This window comes from Montipora capricornis, chromosome 14 (genome assembly GCF_036669925.1).
Source record: "Montipora capricornis isolate CH-2021 chromosome 14, ASM3666992v2, whole genome shotgun sequence".
In the NCBI taxonomy this organism is placed as follows: domain Eukaryota; kingdom Metazoa; phylum Cnidaria; class Anthozoa; order Scleractinia; family Acroporidae; genus Montipora; species Montipora capricornis.
In genome coordinates, this window is record NC_090896.1 from 25,434,082 (window position 1) to 25,449,081 (window position 15,000).

The window sequence follows — 15,000 nt, forward strand, 5'->3', positions numbered from 1 at the left end:
ATGACATTCAGACGAAGACTGCTCAATTAATCCCCCCACAGAGGCCAACCAAAGTTATTCCGTAAGCTTCGTCCACGTTTTTACCAGAATTTCGGACGGCGAGTCTAATCTGCAGGTCGCAGGTCGCAGGTCACAGGTTGCAGGTCATTGTTTCACTAATACAGAAAGTATCCTAAACATTCTTAAAAGCTAACCTTAGGCCTAATTAGGCCTAAACAAAAGTTTTTAGGCCTAAGCTTAGCTTTTAAGAATGTTTAGGATACTTTCTGCATTGGTGAAACAATGACTGCAACCTGTGACCTGCGACCTGCGATCTGCAGATTAGACCCGCCGAATTTCGGAACGTGATCACCATTTTCCCACAAAAAATTACCGACTTGAAGGCGACAAATCTCTCTTCGAAAGAGCTGAAAAAACTTTCCTTCGACAAATTGGCTAACATTTTACCCTGGATGCCAGAGGTCTTCTCGCTCACCAGCGACGAGGAGCGTCGAAATAGTGCTGGTCGGCGAGAGACAATTAACGGGGACCTGTACCATTTTTCCCCGGGTGAGAGAGTTAATCCATAAATCCTATAGAACGAAAAATGATTCCGTGTCCCAGCACTAACCGCCACTGTCGATACGCGCAAACGAACTGAAATAGATTTGTGTTCCCCACAAAATTCATCTCGCCCCTAAATATGGTCATTCAATAAAAAAATTAACTACTTTTTTCTGCTTAACGTAAGTTCACAGTACAATCTGATCGATCCTGAATGCTTTAACACTTTTCTGAATACGAAACACCTTATGTTTTTAACCTTTGTTGATGGATATCTACGACGCGTTGTTGGTTGACAATCTGTGGCTTGGTTTCGTGTACTTTAAGATCTTGGTCAATTTTGCGGCTAACGAATACTGGCTGGACAGTTGTCTGCACCTTAGCATAATTTGCTGATTCCTGGTCTTTAAACGGTATTACCACACGAACAATGGCTCTTGGTTGTTTGGGCGTCTGTGAGGGCTGCTTATCAACGATTCTAGATTGTAAGAAGGTGTGAATGGTGGAATTTACCAAGCGTTCCGGGTATTTAAGGTGTGCGAAAACTATCTTTAGGCGATCACACTCATCAGAGAAATAGGCCCAGGAGGAAGATAATCGGTGTGCGCAATCAAGCATGGTTGTCAGTAAGCTCCGTTTGTAGCGACTGTCTACATGGCTTTGATAGTGTAATAGTAGACCCGTGTTTGTGGGTTTCACATAAACCTTGGTTTCAATCCAAGGTGCATGGTTGAGTAATTCGGTGCCAAGGAAAGGAAGCTTGCCGTTCTTTTCCACCTCCATGGTGAATTTGACCGAAGTGTGAGCGCTGTTGAGGGTATGCAGGAAAGTAGTTGCTGTTGCTAAATCAGACATTACAGTGAGCGTGTCATCAACATATCGACGGTAAAAGGATGGAAGTTTTCCTTGCCGCTTGAGGGTATCTTCGATGGATGACATGAAGACGTTAGCTAATAAGGGCCCGAGAGGAGACCCCATAGCAACGCCATCTGTCTGTTTCGTAAAGAGCTCCGTCAAACTGAAACAGTTGGCCTTTGGTGGCTACGCTTAGGAGATCGACAAAATCCGTTCTGGTAAGGGCAAGATTGTGCGTTGTATTGAACCAATTGTTCGTCAAGGCTCTGTTGACCAGGATCTCTATTGTTTCATCCAAAGGCACGTTTGTGAATAACGAGGAGACATCATACGAAACCAAGATTTCACCCTTGTTGATCTTCAACTCGTGAATCTCATTTGTGAAATCAAAAATATCAGTAACTGTATACTGATTAAGGGACAAGGGCTTCAATTTCTCGTCGAGCCATTTAGCCAGGGGATAATTGTACGTGTCGGTCGCTGATAATATAGGCCTCATAGCCAATTGCTCTTTGTGGGTTTTTGGCAACCCATATAAATGTGCCAATCTGGAACCTGAATGGTTCACAGAGTCTGCAATGGTCTTTGGTAGAATTCTACGAACAATGGAATCAAGGATCTTCTCCTTTTGTAGTAGGGGGTGGTAATATCCCGGATGGAGCATGACCATTACTTGTCACCGCATATGCATACGCGCTCAAGTTTTGTCAGTGAATCGCCTTCGTATGTATTCCGTCCTGGCATGACAGGAACTGGTGCTATCGAGTCCCGCGCTTCCTTTAATCGTAAGTTAAGGTAATGGTGAATAATCGGTTACAAAAAAAATAGTATAAGATTGACTTTTGTTCTTAAACTTATGAGAAAAACTAACGCAGAGAGATTTCGACGTTTCGATGACATCCTGTCATCATTATCAAGAAAATGGAAAAATTTACATAAGTAAGTAGACAAAAAGCTTAACCGAAAACAATAGTCTATTGTTCGAAGCCAGTGAATCATCCAGTGACCTCACACAAAGGAAAACCCAAAGTCAAGTGAATACTTTAGCACGTATTGAGTCTGATTGGATGTTTAGACTTGGTCTGTACTTTTTAATCAGGAGCATCTCTTATACCAGACAGTCCATCTTTCCTTGGCATTTCCTCAGAACTGCAAAATTCTTGTCTAAGTCAAGAGATCTAGGGCTGGTATCTAGGGCTGGTATTTCTTGATAATGATGACAGGATGTCATCGAAACGTCGAAATCTCTCCGCGTTAGTTTTTCTCATAAAAAAACACAATAGTAATATTTCATAACATTCATCTTTGTTATCATCATTGTTGTCGTCATAATCATCATCATCATCATTGCCATCATCATCATCATTATCATCAAGGAACTTTTCTAATCGACGACTAATTGCACGACGGCAACTCCACATGTCTTCGGTCGATTTTAAAAAGCTTTCCATGCATTTGTCTGCAATTTAGCCCTTGAATGCCACTTACTTGGCTGCTCAAAGTGGCCACCGTGTTACACGAATATGGCCCTTTTGTACCACATTCTGAGCCGGATCGGTGTGTTTTAGGGTTCATTTGCCGTGAAAGTGTGAGTGGGTGATTGAGGCATGCGCATTGAGTGTGACTGAATGATTGAACGAAGCAACGAACAAGCAAATGAATGAAATGGAGAAGTGATCCTCGCACTGAAGGGGATTCCCTAGAAATAGAACATTTCATAGATTTCGGATAAATCTTTACACGCTGTTGTAACATGTTAAGGACATGATAAAAATGTAATAAAAAGGGGTCTCACCGAGCTAGTTTCCATGGTACAACACTTAAGAATACGACTATTTACGCCACTTGGACAATTGCCGCGCATCCCAATGTTGGAAACATTTAGCTCGATTTTATAAATGCAATCCCTGATATAACGTAGAGCCTGGTGTCATTATATGGTTAATTCGCGTGCATACCTGAAAAATGTCTGAATGCCATTGTGAATACTTAGCACTCCAAAATAGATTTAACTGTGTGTGGGCTGTCCGATTAATAATGGCTCCTTCCGTACAATTTTATGAACTTGCCCAAAAAATGGCCGTATATTTCCACTGATTTTTTTACTACTCCATGAAGACAAAGTTCTCAGCAAAAACATGAAGTAAAAAATGGGCCCGGGGTCACCGTACTTGTTTAGGAGAAAGCAGCCATTCCTTGACGGAGTAAGCTTGGCGTCAATGAAAATTAAATCCGCCATTTTATCAATGTGCGCGAGTTAAAGCGCGCCCCAATGACGTAAGAAATTATGTGTAGTAGGGTTGCGCAATAGACCGAAAATAAATAAATAAATAAACAAAAGATTCTTTTGTTTATGTGCTAATTAGACTCACTAGCCTCGTTTGCATACAGAAGAAATGTTGCTTGAGAGAGTAGCACATAAACAAAGGAATGCATTTTTGGCCGCCATTTATGCATTCGGTCTATGCAAAACAAGGCTTAATCGCCTTTACTGAACAATTTAAGCAATTGTTTTATAGACCTGAAAAATTCAGGTGGCTTTAACGGGATTCGAACTTTCTCTATTTCGTCTATAGCCCGCAGTGCAAATATGCCTTTATATGAACGAACTGAATGAGCTTCATTACGAAGGATGGGACGCGAGGGTGCGCCAAGAGGTTTGCTGCCAAGTTTTCCCTTAATAATTGGAGACGAAGTGTTGAAATTGCTGAAAAAAGTTCTGGTCTCCTAAAAATTCACAGGCAGCTTAGCGTGTCTTCCAAATGGTTCTAACATGATCAAGCAGAACGAACGGAAGTTTGTTTTACTTGTCAAAATTATCCAGAGGAGAGTCGATTGTTTTATTGCAATTTGAATTGCGTTCTATTCGACGTACGAAATGAAACAAGACTGAATAAAAATAGTTGCCAGATTGAATTTTAATTTGAGAGGGGTGATATTTGAAAACTGTTAGAGAGACTGCACTACCAAAAGAGAAGGCAGAAATTTGCGGTAAATTGCTTGCCGAAGCGAAGTAACTACTTTGAAACACCTTTTGTTGTTTACAGTCTTGGTGTCCTTGATTGCAAATTCTGCTGTCTGACCTTGTAGCTCAGTCGGTAGAGCAGCGGTAATCTAACCCGAAGGTCGTGGGTTCAATTCCCACCCTGTCAGAGCTTTTCTCTGTCGTTGAGTGGTCCCAATTCCACTAGTAGGGCTAACGCTCACATGGTTTACATGGGTATAAAACAGCACTTCACCTTACCCTAGAATAGTTAATTCTGTCATTCAGTAAAGCTTATTCTTGGTTTTAACTCACGTGATCAACAGACATGTTTTCAACGAAAACAAAAGAAACTTTCGCATAATATTACAATTCAATTCCCGGAGGCTAGGATTAGGTCGGAAAACCAACATAGCCGCTGTTTCTTTGTTTGGGGACACCAACATGGCCGCCGGGATGTCATGTGAAAACCAAGATGACAAATAGTCATTATTGCTCTACCGAAGGTTGCCGGTTTTTCACAATGAGGGTTTACGCCGATGACGTCACGAAACCCCGGTGTCATGAAAAAGTTGTCCATTATGGTTTTCATCCACATTTGCGACTAACTTGGCATCAAAATCTTCGTCTTCAAAGAAAACTATAATTTTTAACCACTTAATTAATGTCTTTTTAGGTTGTTCAAAGACACAAGTGATAAGATTGAAACTTGGGACGATCTGCTTGACGCGAGAGACAAACCATCTTGTAATAACCATCCCCCCTTTCTGGGGATAGGAAAAAGTGGCGGTACGAGAACCAGCTTTGTACATCCTGGAAAAATGGCACTAAGCGGTGCAAGAGTAAGGTATGAATTATCAGGTGTTGGTATGAATGCTCGAAAGGCCATCAACCTGCTATGAAACGGAATTCAAACATTTAATAAGGTGTCTTTCATTCGCTCAGACTTTGTTTTGTTCAAACCGGCGATCAGCGAGTACAAAGGTATATACAAGACAATGTCAAACTCGTACCCAAAGTCCTCAGGCTATTTGGTGAGCGGGCGACCCGATAACCCAAAAAGCCCGTGGATTTTGGGTGCGAGATGGAGAAAATGTACGTATGTCCAGGCAGCGATACAGGCAAGAAGGTGCTGTTTTTCAATTTATTTTGCGAATGAGAGAACTGAGTGATCCTCGCACTCGTCTGGAGAATTTAAGGGAATTGTCCCATTCATGTGGGTTAATATCCTGTTGGAGCCACCACGTCTATAAAGCGACAATTACTTAAATTGTCTTGATAGAGTGGTTTTCAAATGAGTGTCGTAAAACCAAAACCAATGTAATTACTTTGACCAATCAAAAAGGAAGGAGACAATCCAGTAAAGCAATCAAAACTCGAAGTAATTACCCGTCGCCGACACAAAGCGCGGGAAAATGTGCACGCGCGAGCCACGATTGGTTTTGGTTTCACTTCTGATTGGCTGAAAAAATGGCGCGAGAACTTTGAACCTATCATTGAATGAAGTAATGCAAAACAAAAGTAATTCGCTAATTACTTTCGACACTCAATTGAAAACCTCTCTAAGTGCGAGGATTACTCAGTTCTCTCATTCGTCTCTAACCTGCACTTCAAATGTATATTCATTTAATCTCATTCAGTTTCCTTTGCGTTTTAATAAGTTTTGCGAACAGAGGTGAAAAAAAAAACATGAATGTGAACGCTGGGTAAAACAAAAAGAAAAGAAAGAAAAGTACTCGTTGAAGTTCCATGCTTCTAAGGAACCTAGAAGTTAAAACTAAGATGGCATCGTTCGCCTTGTTGAAAAAGACTAACTGAGCTTGCGTGTGAAACCTTTCTTGCATTTGCGACCAATTTGTGACCGTCACTTAGGAAGCTTTCAATGTGAGAGAACTGACCAGGAATTTGAAAGGACTATCTCTATAACGTCTTCAAATTAACACATTCGAAGGATGATATATTCTTCTCCAGAAGAATGCGTGGGATTATCATGCAAGTGCTCCTTCAAATTGTTGCATTTTCTTTGCAAACTGACGAGTCTGGGTGGCCACTTCTGTCAAAAGGAAGGTGCCCTTGGGTTTGCGTTCGCCCTAATCAGAGATCGGACTCAATTTTGTTTTGTTTTGTGCTGGGTATAACTCAAAGCGATGATGGCCGGGGACGGTTACTCTTGCACCTGTGGTTCCATTTGTTTCGTGGTTGTAAAAAGGGGTTTCACTAAGGGCGTAATAATGGGTTATCTCTCAATTAATCACTTTTATTTGACGATCTCGCTTAGCTAGGATTACCCTTAAAATGAGCTTTTATCAAAGGAGCGCGAATCCCTATTTATTTGAAATTGTGTCGAGTTTATGTGAGAGTTGCCTTTGGAATAAAAGAAAAAGAGGAAGAAGAGGCACGCGACGTTCTTGAGCCACGGCCATTGTAGTATTCAAACTAACCGGCTATTCAACTCGATTCCCTCTTATCGCAGACGTTATGGTGTACTACAGGCTTTGGCACATCAAAACCAGAACTTTGGTAAGAAATCTTTTTTAAGGAATTAAGATTGGCTAAAGTTATTGTGTTACTTTGTCAATAAGGTGCGAAGGAGAGCGGAAACATCAATGGCTTCCAAAAAAAAAGGTATGCTCCTCCTATTTCGTTATTTTAAATGCGTTGACTTTTCAAAGGCTGTGTAATTTCGTATATGGTGGAAGGATGTACCCCAAACCGGAAAAAATTAAAAAAAAGCTGCCTTGACAGTTAACCGAAGAGTCATAGTGTGGGGTAGAGTCAAAACGAAAACAATGACATTTTTAACCTTACTAGTTTTGAAGCGGTTTGGGTAGCACAAGTACGCGCTTCCAATTAAGATCACACAAGTGTTGTCAGACCGAAATTACAGATGTTTTCTTAATCTGAGAACAGGCCGTCTTAGACTAGCTTTCCTACACGCCGGCTTCGGATTCCTCTGATTTATATAATCAACTAATGAATGAAAAAATGAATCAATCAATGATCCGAAAGAATGAGTGAGCGAGTGAGTAAGTGAGAGAAGGAAAGAAGGCCGACTGGAGCTAATCAGATGTAAGCTCAAATTTGATAAACATTACGACAGACTAAACTAAAAGTTTTTTTTTTTATCTTTTCCCCCCACGCTCATTGCCTCCGCTTCTGACCAACCCACTAAGTGGCAATTTATTCCTCTCCCCATTCTTGCTCTACTTCCAAAAGGATATACTGAGTGTGTGACTACTAAAATACGCCTGCACTGCTTGCAGGCTAAAGTACTTCCCGCACCAGAACCAAGTGGTCTTTCAACAAAACCATGATCTTTCATCTGTGTTTCAGAGTTAAAAGGTCATCGTCCAAAGTAGAAAGTTCTGTGACTCAAATGATAAGTGGAGGGTTTGCTGACATTCAAGCTAAGTCTGCCGAAAGAGTCAAAGAAAAGCTAAATAAAATCACTAGGTAGGTGAAATAGGCAAAATTCATTTAGCATTACAGTGAATTCAAGGCTAAACGATTTCTTCATCGCACTTTTGAACGACCTGATCTTGTCCTTGTTTAGTTTTGTTTTCTATTTTATAATTTTTCTTGTTCTTCTTCTTCTTCTTCTTCTTCTTCTTCTTCTTCTTCTTCTTCTTCTTCTTCTTCTTCGTCTTTCATGAGAATTTATTAACTATGAAGAAAAGGCGTGATTCATACAGAGCGAAGGAATCTTCTCTCTTTAATGTCACTGTTAGTGCTCTATATTGTGCAATTTTGTCTGCGTCATTATGTAATGCATGTCGTGTTTCCGCCAAAGTTGACAACACATTCACCAGTTAAATGATCCAAGCTAAAAATGGTCTTATATTAGTAGATACAGGCCAAAATCAAAATCTTGCTTAGTATTTGTGGTAATCTTAACAAAAGACCGCATTAACGCCATGGACGAGGCAATAATTATGCGTCACATACAGTTTAGCTGAGAATAATGTTGGGAGTAAACTTAACGAAGGAAGATGGCTATTTAGACGATCTAGAAATAAGGCTCAACATTATCCTTAAGATGGAAGTGGTGTTATAATACCCTTTGGGACTCAAGCCCTGCCTTTAGGTCAGTTCTTTGAGCCAGGGATCCTTCAGGCGTTCCATGAGTATTTACATGTCTTTTAAAAAGGAGCTGATTTGCACTACGAATTGTTCTTGGTGGTTAGTGGGATGATAACACTTTTTATTTTTATTTTTTAGAAAGGAAAAAGAAACTTTCATGAAGAAATTTATGGCGTTCAAGCCCTCTTCTTTGTACAAAGTCGATTTAATGAGAGTTCAGCAAGCTGGTCGTGAGGTCAGCGAGGAATGCGCAAGAGAAGATGTAAAACCAGCAAGCTGGTGAGCTGTGAAGGGACTTTTATGCTGCTCGTTCATTATGATTTATAGCGCGTTTTGTGTTTCTTTCTTCGTTGCACTTTAAATTGACACTGATGGACCTTTGCCAAGTGTGCCATTAACCATGACTATAGGTCACTGATACCACCTGGGGAAGTCAGGCTCTTCAACTGGCTAGCAATGAGAAACCGGAAGAAAGAAATGATATAACAAACTGGGGGGAGGGGGGGGGGTAATTGCAACAAAGCGCTTGTTCACACAAAAAGAGATATCATCACCAAACGATCCACTCGCTACCCTCAATTTCAATTACACAGATGGTTCGAGTACGTCGGCTTCTGAAGTGCTAATGGATTATGACCAACTGATTTTAACAGGGCCTGGGGACCCGTTATTAATCTGTATTCTGGAACTCCGTTGCTCCCTTTAAATCACCGTAAGTGTATTATTCACTTAGCACAGGTAGAGAATAGAAGGAAAGATGTTTGGAATGTATTACGGGAAAAAGAAGAAAGATTCAAGAAATTTACACAGGAAAGGCCAGTTCTTGGCCGCCACTAGTTTTTCGTTCACTGATAAGAAAATTGAATTCGTTATGTAGAATTCAATCAAAAACTCTGGTAACGGAAAGGAATGAAAGGAACTTCATTTAAGTGTCTAGTCGTTCAACTAACTCAACCCGCGCAACATTGGTGGGAAGCGAGTGCTCTCACCACTGCGCCATCCCTGCACCCCGTTCAATATTGGCTGACTGTTCGCTCCTCGCGTCTTCTGACAGTGAAATTTCGCTATGATGGTTTAGTTGCGGCGGATCTTTTTTTCAGGTATGGAGGTTTAGAACAAGAAGCTCTAGATCTTGGGATCACATCAGAACTTGAAGTGACCGTTTGGTTTGAGAAGCTGTGCCCATTTTCCATCGATGACGTCACAACAATACCATTCGTGCAGGTTTGTCACTATCCACTGTATGCGACACAAAATATAAACATTTTTGCATGCTCTTGAAGGATTAGCTTTGGGAACTAATCATTCTGGCCCCAGAGCCACTTGCTTTCAGTTACTGTTACCACGTGACCAAATAAAACGAGGACATAGCGGCCGTGACGTCATGAGCTTGCGCTAAACTTCTTTTTACAGTGGTCTTTCGGTCATGAAAAGTGTCATGAAACAAGGAAAAATACTTATTAGAATAATTTATTTTCACGATCAATTTTCCTGGTTGGGGCCATCTTGAATAACTGTGGCTTGTTACGGTTGTCCTGAGTTAAGTAGCTCAAAATACTTTCGTATAGACCCGTATAACATATTTTGTTATCTAATCACTCTGCAGTGAAACGAAAACAAAATAATTTATAACTTAGTATAAGGAAGAAAACACCAGTCATAGGAGGGGGCATCTCGTTTACTGATCAGACATAAATTGCCCCATTTCGAAGATAAAGCACAATTTAAAGAGAACTATAGACCTAAGGAACGAGAAACTGAAAGAAGAGAATTGATGTCATCTTTAACATAGCCGTCCTTGGCACGATCCGATTTCCAACGACCATGTCGTTTAAACAAACGATCGCTGATGCCAGCGTTTGCAGCGGCGGAGGCGCCACCTGATCTTAAGCTATGTAAACCATAACTAGACTTAGGAAAACCTAGTTCAACTAAAGAATTAAGCAAAAGCTCCCTAGCCCTAGAATAGGATATAGGTCGTGAACCTAGAGAATAACTAAGAGTGGACTTATGATAAACAAGATTGCGAAATACAAAGTCACTAGAATTACAATTCAAACAAGCGAGATGAAAATAACGAGAAAGTATCGTATAAGGACAAGTGACAGTATCCGTCCTAGCCAAAAGAACTGAAGAACCACCCCTATATACGTCAGTCTTACTACTGGCAATAGTAATCTTAACATAATCCGAATTTTGGAAATTTACATCACAACAGCGCAACTTAGCTAGCTCGTCAAAGCGTAAAAATGCACAATAAGCAGTGACAAATAAAGCTGCAATTCGGAGACTAGACAGGTTAGCAGATGGCGAGGCATACTTTAAACAAATTGACGAAATCATCTCAGGAGTAATTGGCTCCTTTTTAACTACTGGTTTAGCTGAAATCCGAATACCAGCCTCGAGAATGTTCCTCACCAGAGGATCTTGACAAGGATCGGGAAAACCATAAAGCTTATTAGCCCACGAAATACCACAAGATGCAGACTGAAGTACGGAAGAGCTTGTATCACCTCGAATAAGATGCTCTAGGTAAAGAGCGACGTCTAACGGCCTTGTAGGCAAAGCCGTGATCTCGGGGAAGCAAGATGCCCAGACTCTGAATTTCTGAAAAGACCTGGAATACTGATCAATGGTGCGTGGAGCCTTGGACTGCAATGCACGAGCCGGAAGAGAACTGGCAAGTCTTCGGAGTTCAGGATTCTGTAGGGTGGAACTAATCTGCGCAAAAGCAATATCACCTTGTGCAGGAAGAAACAAAAATAGAACAAGAATTTTTAGTCTAACACGGGCTACTACCAGCGGCGTCCAGAGTAAATCAAATGTGCAAAAACCCAGTGGCAAAACAAATAAACACACAAAGCCAAGTGGCAAACACTTAAAATTCCAATAACTGATAAAACAAAAAATACAATCTAAATGCTTAGATTTAATTAGCCCCATTAATACATCCAGAGTAAAACAAGTGTGTAAATGCCCAGTGGCAAAACAAATAAACACACAAAGCCAAGTGGCAAACACTTAAATTCCAATAGCTGATAAAACAAAAAATACAATCTAATTGCTTAGATTTATTTAGCCCCATTAATACATCCAGAGTAAATCAAGTGTGCAAAAGCCCAGTGGCGAAACAAATAAAACACACAAAGCCAAGTGGCAAACAGTTTAATTCTAACAGATGAAAATCACAAAAAATACAATCTAATAGCTTAGATTTAATTGGCGCCATTAATACGCAAGAAAAGGACAGACGAACTAAAATTATCAGAACCAAAAATACAATTCTTATTAACGCCGTGAACAAAAACTCGCTTCCCTTCAGCAACGTAAAGGAAGTCAACAATATAACTACGGAAAGAACGACCTTCATTAATGATGGATGGCCAAAAAATGGCAGACGGCCAATAAGGGACCACAAGGGCGCCTACGCACTTACATAATTTGACATGCTCAATAACTTGAGTGACAAGGCAAACAGGAGGGACCAACCAACAGTTCTCACCTTGCCAGCTATGACTAAGAGCATCTACACCCAAAGTGTTGGGACTGTAAAAGCGCGAATAGAACCTAGGCAACTTGGTATTTGCATAACTAGCAAAACAATCTACAGTGAAAGGACCCCATCGAGAATCTATTGCACGAAAATAATCGTTGGAAACACACCAGTCGTCAAAATCAACGATCTTACTGTAATAATCAGCTTTCTGATTAAGCGTACGAGGAATCCATTCCACTGACAACCTAATACCATGAGCAGAAGACAAACAGAAAATATCCTTAGCAATAGTATTTAAATGTGGCTTATTGCTCCCGGAATCTGTAATGAACGCTACAGCTTTATTATCAGTATAAAGCTTAACAGAGGAATTATGCAAAATGGGAGCAAAACTTCTCAACGCAAAACTAACAGACTTCAATTCCCTCCAAGTGGAGCTTTGCTTCATTTCAAGATCATCAAAATTCTTGTGGGCAACAAGAAACCCGTCGACCTCAACATAAATGTAAGAAGCGCAAGCAACGTCACTAGCGTCGGAATAGACAATGTGATGAGGAACATTAACTGGATAGACAAAAGGTCTAGAATTAAGTGCCCGAGCATTGGCACACCAATAATTTAACTCAGAAATAGCTTCATCAGTAAGAAAAACCCCGGCATTCCAAGATGCTCTATTTACAATAACAGAATGCAATGCTTTCGTCATAATCTTGCAAATATGGCCAAAAACAAGCATACAGGAAATGATACGCCCGGTAACCTGAGCCAGCATCCTGGCAGTTACTACACGAGAACTAAAAACCTCCCCTATGGACGCAAGCAGAACTGATATCTTATCTTCAGGAATAGACAACAAGCCCCGAGCAAAATCCCAGTGAAAACCAAGCCAGCGAAGCAACTGACTAGGGATCCACATACACTTATCCTTATTTGGGACGATCCCCGAGCTAATTAAATCAGAATGCACCAACAAAGATTGTCGAAGGCAAGTATCCTTCGTACCACATACTCCCAGACCGTCATCTAAATAAACTACAATGCGGAGGGCCTGAGAACGCCAATGCTTGACGAGGGGACGCATAACTTTGGTGAAAATATAAGGGCCCGTAGAAAGACCAAAGGGCAGGACGACAAACTTAAAATATTTCCGAACCCCATTGAAAACCCACGAAAAACCGAGAAATCTTTGATGTGTGGGGTAAATTTCAACATGATGATACCCAGACTTAATATCGAAAGAATAAGCCCACAAATTAGAAAGAGACTCGCCGATCAAAAAATTTAGCATAGACTGAGCATCCTCAAACTTAATTTTGGACTTATTCACAAAGAAATTAACATGCCTAAGATCCAATATAAGCCTCTTCTTACCACTTGACTGTACAGAAACAGACAATGGGTTAACCACGTCAGGCGGGCGAGTACACGAAACAATAGAGCCAACCCTAAGTAACTCCTGAATAGCGGATTCTACAAAATCACTCTCACCCAAAGCTGAGCGATTATTATTAAGAAAAACAATTGTAGGTTCCCGTGAAAAGGGAATCTTATAACCAAAACTTAAGGTATCTAAAATAAACTTAGAGGCACCAATGCTTTGCCAAAAGGAAATATTAGCTTTAAGCCTACCCTTAACAATAACTTGACTAGAGCCTTCAAAATATTCTGCAAAGTAAGAATCAAGAGAAATGTGATCCAAGTCAAAGTCAAAGTCAGAGTACTTATCTGGACCCAATCGTGCAAGAACATTTGCCAAATCAGACGGTGGTTGACTTTGTAGACGTTGAACTGGCGGCAGTGCTGGGGAGACTAGCTCTTGTTTTGTAGAACAAAGGACAGGCTGGCGAATTAGACCAGTGTCCTCGCTGATTGCAGTTAAAGCAGATGTCAGAAGGCTGGACGTGTCGGGCGGCACGAAAGGGCTGATGAAAATAAGAGCGGTGAGCAGAAAATGGAAAAGACGTAACAGCAGAAGTCGAAGATCCAGGGACTTGTACAGCCTGAAAATCTCGGGATTTAGCAGCATTTGAGAACCTTGAAACACGAGATTTGCCGGAAGACTTCTGCTTAATCTTGGTAAACGCACGACGCTCAGCTGCCCGAAGTTTCTTCTCGTCTTCCGAATTTTCAGCGAGTTCGTCGGACTCATATTCTTCAACTGCAGCCCAGCCAGCGGGACTTTTATCAGCAAAGCGGATCAACTTAATGCGTTTCTCAAGGTCAGACTTGGCCTTTTGGAGATGTTCTTGAACAGCCAGCAGGTTTCCCTCGGACAGATTAGAGATAGCCAGATCAAGGTAGTCAAGGAGCTGTGTATTAAACTCAAACTGGATTCTGTTACCTTTAAATTGAAGTGAACTAGCTGCCTTAGAGTCTGTTTTCAATTTCTTTAGTTCTCGCCGAGTTTCCACCTCGCGTTCGTCCAAGGAGCGCTTGAAATCGCCAAATGTTTTCTGCAACTTCGAATCAAGAAGGGAAGAAATCAGCGAGATCGTCTCAGAATTAGAAAAGTCTATCTGTTGAGGTTGGAATGATGCAGTTTCCGGCGGTGGATTAGACATAGCACGAAAATAACTAAAACAAAATTTCCGAAATGAACTGATCAAAAGCGGAGATGCCGTCGAAGTGACAACTCCTAACGGACAAACTCCTTAAATATCAACTACTTAGCATAAATATGTAACCTGCATGCCAACGAAATCTACATACCAGCACAAAACTATCTTACAATAACAACGTGAAAAATTATATTTTTTAAAGATGGTGGCGCCTGGGAATTTTGAAGAAAAAGGCAATTCTAAAGCTCATTTATTTCGGATACAAACGCTTAGTCTGAAACATTTTTGAAATAAAATTGACTGTAGAGGTTATTTCCTGTGATTTAAACTACTTTTTTGTTGGAATTATTCCCATCATTAAAGCTTTCCTTTCGTTAATGCTTGAGTAACGTTCACAACTCTCCCTTTTTAGTTGATTTTTATGTTTATATGTTACGCTGTAGGCTAAGCTTTGCCTCGTTGTCCAATCTCTTCCGGTCTACGAA

At 40.8% G+C, this 15,000-nt stretch overlaps 3 protein-coding genes across 3 annotated transcripts; all 3 read right to left on the minus strand.

Annotated features, from left to right (window-relative positions):
• Nucleotides 1-1,489: 1,489 nt before the first annotated feature.
• Nucleotides 1,490-2,068, minus strand: LOC138031780 (uncharacterized). Its single transcript, XM_068879402.1, has one exon. It carries the CDS (start codon nt 2,066-2,068, stop codon nt 1,490-1,492), a length of 579 nt encoding a protein of 192 aa, XP_068735503.1.
• Nucleotides 2,069-10,195: 8,127 nt separating this feature from the next.
• On the minus strand, nt 10,196-13,038 carry LOC138031781 (uncharacterized). The gene is made up of 2 exons (XM_068879403.1): nt 11,964-13,038; nt 10,196-11,202 (listed from the first exon to the last, which is right to left on the minus strand). Exons 1-2 carry the CDS (start codon nt 13,036-13,038, stop codon nt 10,196-10,198), a joined length of 2,082 nt encoding a protein of 693 aa, XP_068735504.1.
• Nucleotides 13,039-13,714: 676 nt separating this feature from the next.
• LOC138033205 (uncharacterized) lies at nt 13,715-14,518 on the minus strand. Its single transcript, XM_068880971.1, has one exon. The coding sequence runs from the start codon at nt 14,516-14,518 to the stop codon at nt 13,715-13,717; it is 804 nt and encodes a 267-aa protein (XP_068737072.1).
• Between the last annotated feature and the right edge of the window lie 482 nt (nt 14,519-15,000).

Bases quoted from the DNA above. Each gene is read 5' to 3' on its own strand.
- LOC138031780 (XM_068879402.1), bottom strand. From the start codon at position 2,068: ATGGTCATGCTCCATCCGGGATATTACCACCCCCTACTACAAAAGGAG.
- LOC138031781 (XM_068879403.1), bottom strand. From the start codon at position 13,038: ATGCGTCCCCTCGTCAAGCATTGGCGTTCTCAGGCCCTCCGCATTGTA. The intron at 11,203-11,963 runs GTGAGAACTGTT...TTCCTGCACAAG, and splicing joins TCTTAGTCATAGCTGGCAAG to GTGATATTGCTTTTGCGCAG.
- LOC138033205 (XM_068880971.1), bottom strand. From the start codon at position 14,518: ATGTCTAATCCACCGCCGGAAACTGCATCATTCCAACCTCAACAGATA.